This window comes from Astatotilapia calliptera, chromosome 18 (genome assembly GCF_964374335.1).
Source record: "Astatotilapia calliptera chromosome 18, fAstCal68.1, whole genome shotgun sequence".
NCBI classification, from domain to species: Eukaryota; Metazoa; Chordata; class Actinopteri; order Cichliformes; family Cichlidae; genus Astatotilapia; species Astatotilapia calliptera.
Window position 1 is genome coordinate 23,604,248 of NC_137439.1, and position 8,073 is coordinate 23,612,320.

At 38.6% G+C, this 8,073-nt stretch overlaps 1 protein-coding gene across 1 annotated transcript; it reads right to left on the reverse strand.

Annotated features, from left to right (window-relative positions):
* Window positions 1-1,527: 1,527 nt before the first annotated feature.
* Window positions 1,528-6,366, reverse strand: metap1d (methionyl aminopeptidase type 1D (mitochondrial)). Its single transcript, XM_026149483.2, has 10 exons — window positions 6,282-6,366; window positions 5,163-5,320; window positions 4,460-4,609; window positions 4,232-4,380; window positions 4,038-4,080; window positions 3,766-3,929; window positions 3,585-3,682; window positions 3,311-3,358; window positions 3,147-3,225; window positions 1,528-2,854 (listed from the first exon to the last, which is right to left on the reverse strand). Exons 1-10 carry the CDS (start codon window positions 6,319-6,321, stop codon window positions 2,764-2,766), a joined length of 1,020 nt encoding a protein of 339 aa, XP_026005268.2. The 5' UTR covers window positions 6,322-6,366; the 3' UTR covers window positions 1,528-2,763.
* Between the last annotated feature and the right edge of the window lie 1,707 nt (window positions 6,367-8,073).

Below are 8,073 nucleotides of genomic sequence, written 5' to 3' on the forward strand. Positions count from 1 at the left end.
CCACAAGTCTGAAAATGATAGATCATTGTGTTAACATCATAAATTCAGAGGGCACCAAGGAAACCAAGAATTCCTGTGGTGATCCTCACAGGTACATGTGATATATCGCAGGCTGGCTGTCTCGCACAGACACACACACACACACACACATACATTAACGCTGGTATGCACAGACAGAATGTGAGAAAGTCTGAGAAACATAACACGTTAATCTACTTCCACAGTTATGACAGAACAACTTTGTGCAATAGGCGGTAAATATCATGATGTAGAATAAGGAATGCAGATGTCATATGAGCATCAGATGTGCCTTTAACTTCAGCATTAGTGTGTCTGCAGGAAAAAAGCACATCTAATTGCACAGTGCAGACCCAGCACACGAAATGTCAGAATTCAACAACCACCCATCCAGAAACCAAGACTGTACGTACTCTTGGAGAAGGTGCTGACCAAATGAGGAGCTGGTGTGACTACATTAAACATTAACTGAAGCTCAAAAACAGACAGTTTAAAACTAAACAAAAGTGCCGGTTAAGATTCAGGCTTCTCACTACAAACATGTATTTTCAGTTTTAAACATATTTGATACTTTGGCTTTAAATCCCAGAAATGGGAAGTGTTGCAACAGGTCTTGTCAAATACTTTAATTACAGAAAATACTTTCTGCATGCATAACTCACGTGCTACACACCAAATCTAGTTGAGACAAGATTAATGTTGCTTTATTGCACAAAAAACAGTCTTTCCCCACATAGACCGATAACAAACTTTGGCATCCTATTGACAAAAGTCCACCTCTTGCATTATAAGAACTATAATCATATCAAGAGTTTCACAAACGGTCACATGATGATGTGGCAAAAAGCAAACAAGCATTGCCACACAAATACATGTACACAGTTTACTTGCACTTGTAAGTAAAGTACAGATTTCACATCTTTAACAATAAAAAGTGTTTTGATTTTGTTTTTTTAAATAGTCAATGTTCCATTTGAAATGTAAAAGCAAGCAGGGATTTATTAGGAAAACTGCAGTTCACATAAGGGGATCAGGAATGAGTCCCAACTTGCAGGAAAAGAATGTGAAGAACAGAGTATTCGGATCCAGAGACCAACACCTCTGCCTGCCACTCCCTGTTCCTCCCTAAAACCTCTCCTCTTACTCACCTCTGCTTGCACTTGTATCTGATCCTTGCCCCATGTCCCCTTTGCCTTCTAAGATTGTTTTCAGATTTGTGTCATGCTTTATAATAAATGAATCACTAAGAATTGTTTACCTCACTCTTGAACTGATTCACAGGCAGCTCACACACACACACAGCTCAACACACCCTGCCCTAAAATCAGATGAATTGTTAGGAAGAAAAAAAAAAGCTACAGTAAACAGAACATCGCTTCACTTCTTTGAAAGCTTTCTTTGCCATGTTACATGTGATTTTTTTCTTTATTTTAAAACATATATCATAAAAATGATCATGATATAATCTCGTTATCATGTGTCACGCATCAATTAAAATGACATGAATCATTTCCTGGTTGGACATGTGCAGACTACAGCTTTATTTGATTAATCCTTCCTGCCTCACCCACAGGTGGCACTGGTATGGGCACACAGATACGCATACACATCATACACTGGCAGGAAGTGAAAACACCCTCTGGCAGGCTTAAATCCAGTAGCTCTTCCCTTTTTTTCCTCCCCGAAGCATCATCAGTTCAACACGCCGCCTCAATTACAGCAGCATTATGAGGTTTTACATTTTCAACAACGCATAATGTTCAAACACTCAAACATATGAGAAGACAGCTCTGTAATGTTGCTCTGCTAAATCGACCTAGGGAGACAGAAGATGCAGACAGTGATGAGGAATTTGAAATGTCGAACAAAAGGATTTTGTTATGCCTGGAATTTAAAGCCTCGAGCACAATTTTTTAACCTCTTGTTTGTCCAAATTCTCTCACTCACTGCGTAAGTTGTTGAAGTGTGCAGTGAGTGAATCTGTTATATTTAGTGAACAAAGATGTTAAGAGTTTATGACCATATAACAAAAATATTTGTGTGTCAAGTGAAGTAAACCTCTGGCCCTGTGAATAGATGTGCCAAACTGATCTGACACATGAGAAACCTATGCAGATAATACAACGTCTGATGGTGTGTGCTGCCATCTGCTGGCCATATTCCACAGAACGTCAGTCATCAACAAGCTCACTAAACCTTATCTAACTGATGTATGTCATTCATGTGTTTCAAAAGTCTCACTAAATTGTCGGAAATGACTCTAATACAGAATTAAAAGGAATTTTGACACCTAATCACAATAAAAGGCTTTGAAACTGCATTTTGAGTACAATGAGAGATCTTTTACAGAAAATATACAAAGAAGCTGAAATGTGGGGTTTGTGACATCATTAAGTCTGTGGAAAGTCTTCTTGAGAGAACAGATACAGGTGTTGTAATGAGGACTGCATCATGCTCAAGTTTAACCATGTTAAAAAGAAAAATAGATCAATGTTGTGATCCTGCAAACCAACAAGGTTTTAATTAAATACCTTAAAAATCCTCACTCATACACAAAACCGAGCTTCAATAAGATCCACTCCAATGCCATCTTAAATATATCGATACGTGTAGTTCTTTATATTTACTAGAGCCCTTTTTCTTTACTTGACAAATAGAAACTGTGTAGATTAAAATATGTTCCGTTATTTCTTCCATTTGTCATCCCAAAAGGTAGTGTAGATTTTCAGCTGAGGCTAGGGCTCATCAGTTTGATGCACTGCTCTCTTCTGGCAGTTTGGTGAGAATATCCACACCGTCCGCTGTGATAACCACTGTGTGCTCAAACTGAGCTGACCTGCAGGACAAAACAAACATGTAAGATCTTAAAAGAAGAGATCAACATTTAGAGGAATAGCTTTGATGTTTTTGGGTGCAGCTTATGGAAATAGCAGACAATTATTTTAGTTTAGTGTAAAGATTGGAAAAGGTCTGGCTCTCCAGAGTTTAAAAATAGCAATACCAGCATCTAAATTTCTTGAATTAAAGTGCTAAATAAATAAATCTGCACAGAAATCAGAATGACTGAAACCTGAAAGTCGGGAAATAGCATGTCATTTAAAAAAGGCCTTCATTTGTGCACCGTGTACCTTTTATCATCTACAGAAACTGCAGTCCACTTGTCCTTCAAGATTCTGAACTCTGCAGACCCCTCCATCAGGATAGGCTCTACAGATTAACAGATATTAGTAACCCTACACTCATAAACAGCATCATCTTAATGTGCACACAGAGACTGTAAAGTGTAACTTACCTATCGTGAAAGCCATCCCTTCATCCATGGTCATGTCATTGTCGTTAGCTAAAATAAAGGAGAAGAATAGTGGCGGCAAAGAAAAAGCATCAGGCTGAGAAGAGAAGACGTTTTAAGTTAAGGTCATTTAGTGAATCAAATTAGGGGAAACAACACAGGCAAACATCAAATAAAAAGTGAATTTGGATAAAACCAAAAGCGTGTTTTTGAATGAAGCCCACTATCTTATGACCTCACAGAGACATTTAACATTTGACTACAGACCCAAACTCACCGTGGTGCCAAATCTCAGGATGGCAATGAAAATGGGAGCCTATTCCATGCCCAATGAAATACGGACACACTTGGAAGCCACTGGCATGGGCTATTTCACTGTAAACAGTACAAAAAAATATATGAAGAAAGAAAGAAAAGTAGTACTGTATGTGATATGCAGTTGACGAGTATGTGTGTACCTGATAGTATTTCCAATAACACAAAGCTGTGCACCTGGTTTGCAGGCATTGATGGCTTCATCTCTGCAACGCCTGGCGGTTTCCACCAGTCGCCTCCCAACCTCGTCAACCTGACCAATCAAGAAGGTTTCTGAGGTGTCACCATGGTAACCATCCAAATACACCTATCAGGAAGAGGCAGTGATAACTGATTAGATTACTGCCGGCCTGACTGATCACATGCACTATGGTATGTGAGTTTCTCTGGGTGATTACGAAAGGAGTGAACTTACAGTTACATCAATGTTGATGATATCTCCATCTTCAAGTGGCCGACTACAGGACATGTTAACAATAAAATCTTATTCAAAAGTGTAATACTGAAAGAATTATATTACCACCATTCATTTAAATGTTGGGTTTTTTACTAAATGTTAGAGAATAAAAAGAAGGAAAGTATTCTAAAGGAAATGAAACACCCATTTACCTGTCAGGTATGCCATGACAGACCACGTTGTTCACAGATGTACAGACTGATTTGGGGAAACCCCTGTATCTGAGAGGGGACGGGTAGGCATTGTGCTTGATTGTCTCTTTGTGCACGATGAAGTCTATTTCTTCTGTTGTCATACCAACCTGAAAGGCACAAGCTGTTATCTTTGTGTTGTTTTCGACGGCATGAGAACAAAAACAGGACATGCAGTAATATGCTTACTTTCAGACTGCGCCCAGCTAGGAGCAGCACATGTCTGGCCAGCTGACATGCTCTAGTCAGGCCTTCGATCTGCTCTTTGTCTTTGATTTCTATGTAGTCTGGCCATTCTGGGACAAGTCCAGTCTGCACATAGTTAGGCTGCACAATATGCTACAGGAAGGGAGCAGAGGCAGGACAGGATGTTAAGGATGAGTCTGTTTTGTAAGTTCAATATAAAAGTTTACAAAAAAAAGAAGTTATTTCTTCTTCTTATTATTATTTGTTATTGGAGTCCAAACCAAAAGAAATGATGAAACTCCTCAAATGACAGATGTTAAGAGTGTTTCTCATTCTGAGTTCGTACAATTCTCTTAATTCATTTTTACTGCACCTCTTGTACATTTTATCCAATATGTGTTTAATCCTAACTGAAAAACTCCAGTAGAATAATATAAAAAGCTCTCATAAGTTAGTAAGAGTTGACATACTTCACCATGAAAATAAAACTTATATTAACCTAACTAAACTAGTCCCAAGATCCCTCCTCTCCACTGATGACCCTTAACCTACCTATATGCATATGTTAAACATTTCAGCTTTTACCTACAGTCTATTGCAACTGCTGATATTAAAAACACTCCTCTCAGTATGTTGAGCAGAATCATAAGACGTTCAGTTGTTGATTCAGCTAATAAGGGGGTCATTTTAGGCAGGGTACTTGTACCTTGGGTACTGCATAGGCAGGCCTGACAGTAGCTGGACGAACTACATTGTGAGAACGTTTCCACTTCCTCCAGAAGAAACGTCGATGCTGCTGACACAGCAAGGCTGTGGGGGGACTACAGCTGCCCACACAAGCTCTGCGCAGAAAACTGGCCACTCCTAGAGAAAAGAAGAGTAACGCAATGATGAAGAGAGCCCTCTTAATTGAAAAAGGGTTCATTAAGTGCTAAGAAGTTTAGACTTTCAGCACATTTTCTTTAGTCTCCTCTTCAGTAATTATTAGAAACAATGTTTCTTTTATTCTGCATCAGGCATGCAAAAAACCACTGATTTTTAGAGTGGTTCTCAAACTTTCCCTGGCATGCAGACAACCCCAAAAACATCCCAAACAAAACAAAAGCATCCATTATGAATTTTATGAAGGAGGTCAGCATCATTTTGGATGTTCGGATGCGAGCTGAACTTTGGTTACCTATGTGAACATTATGGATATACAGTGTTCAAGCACTGTGGTCCTGGTCTTGTCAGAAAAACAAAGCTTTTCCAGCCTTCTGTGTAGAAAAGATTTGGAGGCCACAAATAATGAGTGGCCACTTTAATAGGTACACCTGTGCTATCTCATGTATACCAACTGAGCCGATTTAGCCTAAATAAGGATACGTTCATTGTTGTTTGTATTTTCAGTTCGCAGTTATGTTAAGTGTCTTATATGCTTATTTTACACTGGGCTTAATTCTACTGAGGGTTGTTTCAATAAAATCACCTTAAACAACGAATGGATAAAGCCATGTTTGAGATGCTGCACGTTGCGTGGGCTTTGCGCCCACAATCCAAAGACGTGCGGGTTAAACAGTAAATCTAATTTGGTTCTAGATGGTCGTAAACGTGTCACTGTTTTTTGGTTCTCTCTGGCGGTCTGGAAATTTAGCAGCCTCTTAGAATTAATGTTATTCTCAGGCACTCAGATTAAAGTCTTCATTATTTAAGTGAAGTGGAACAAATGAAACTCGTTAACTTGTTTAAAGCGGTCTTCATATACTGAACTCGCTGATGCTGAATGAATGAATAGTGTGTGTGTGCGTATTCTGGAAAATGAGTGAGAAAGGCTTCAGCGCTGTACCTGACGATATTGCAAGTCCTGCTGAACAGCGCGCCGCCATGCTGTCCTTGCAGAGGTCACGTGGTTAAGGAATCACGTGGTGCTCGGCTGCCGTTTGTAAGCAAACATTTTTATTTATTTATAGCACCCGCTATGAAAAGTATTTCCCAAGTGCTGAGCAAGGGGCTGTTAATAGAATTTTTCAAATATATTCTGGATACTCACATGATTTTACTGCACGCAGAAACAAAATTATTTCACTAAAAACAAATTTACCAGGGTCAAAATTATTAGCTGATTTTAGAAAACAACAAATGGAAAATCCATAAATATGCAGTTGTTTCATATTAATAGTAAAATCTCTTAACTCCTAATTACTAGTAAATTACAGTAGCCTGTGAATCTGGCACCTCCCCTGTAATGTCACTAGAAGGTCAACCTCCAGAACTGTTCTCTCTGTCTGCTAGACTCTTTGATATTTACTATTGTTTAGTTTCACAGCGTCTCTTTTCCTTCCAGTGAGTTTCCTGTCTGGATTCAGTTTTCCTTTCCCAGTGGATTTTTGTATTCTTTAGATTTGCATCAGACAAAATAAAGTGTCACCTTTTGTTATTCAGTTTGTCTCAGAGTCTTTGTTCTTGTCCTCTTTGTATAATTCTTGATGGTTGTTTTTACTTCATTTTAAGACCTGCTAAGGTATTTAAATTATAACTTTAAAGATCATTTTTAAAAAGTACAATTAACAATGGACACTGCTAAAAACAAGAACTGAAACCAGAAAACTTAATGTGAAATCTAATTTTTAATAACAAAAATATTATTAAAAAAACAAATGGAAATCCATAAATATGCAGTTGTTTAATCTTAATAGTAAAATCTTTTCACTCCTTTATTGTTAGTAAATTACAGTAGCCTGTGAATCTGGCACCTCCTCTATAATGTCACTAGAGGGCGCTCTGATTGTCTGTAGAGCGGATTGACCAGCGCGATGTTGGAGATTGCAGAAATTGCTGTTGGAAATCTATACCTGATGGTGCTGCTGTGATTAAATATTTTTGTCCTTCAAATAAATGTAGGTAAATATGGAAAATAAAGACTGAGTCTATGACCTCATGTCCTGCAGGTAGGACAGTACTTCTTTTTTGGATGGATGGATGTGGATGGATGGATGTATAACACATGTATAAGTTGGAAGAAAAGAGTGAAATGACAAAAACGGCTGTGTAAAATAGAAATACACAAACATGTCTGGAAGCATCTCCACACCTCACTGTCACACATGTGGTTTTACTGGTAAAGTAGTAAACCCAGCAGGAAATTAGAGTATCACGTGTAAAAGGTCAAATCCGTTCATATGCTCATTTAAGCTGATGTGGTTCAAACACTGAAGTCTGTGTTTGTCTATGTAATCCTGCGATTGGAAAACAACTTGTGTGATTCCATTGCTTTTTATTTTATTGAAGGTAAGGTTAAAAGTCTCAGGACTTACTGTTTAGTTTACTTTGAGACTCGAAAATGCACACAGTGCACTTAGCAAAAAAGAAAAGAAGGTGTAGACAGAGCTTCTCCACATTGTAAAGAAACCATATGAAGAAGGAATATGATAGCGTGCCGAGAGAGGAACTATGGTATTGTATGAGGAAGGCAGGAGTGGCAAAGAAGTATGTGAGGGTGGTGCAGGACATGTATGACAAAAAGACACAGGTGAGGTGTGCGGTAGGGGTGACAGATGTGTTGGACAGATGGGTTCAAGCTGGGGTTGGTATTAATTCAGGGATCTGTTCTGAACACCTTCTGGTTTGCAATGGTGATG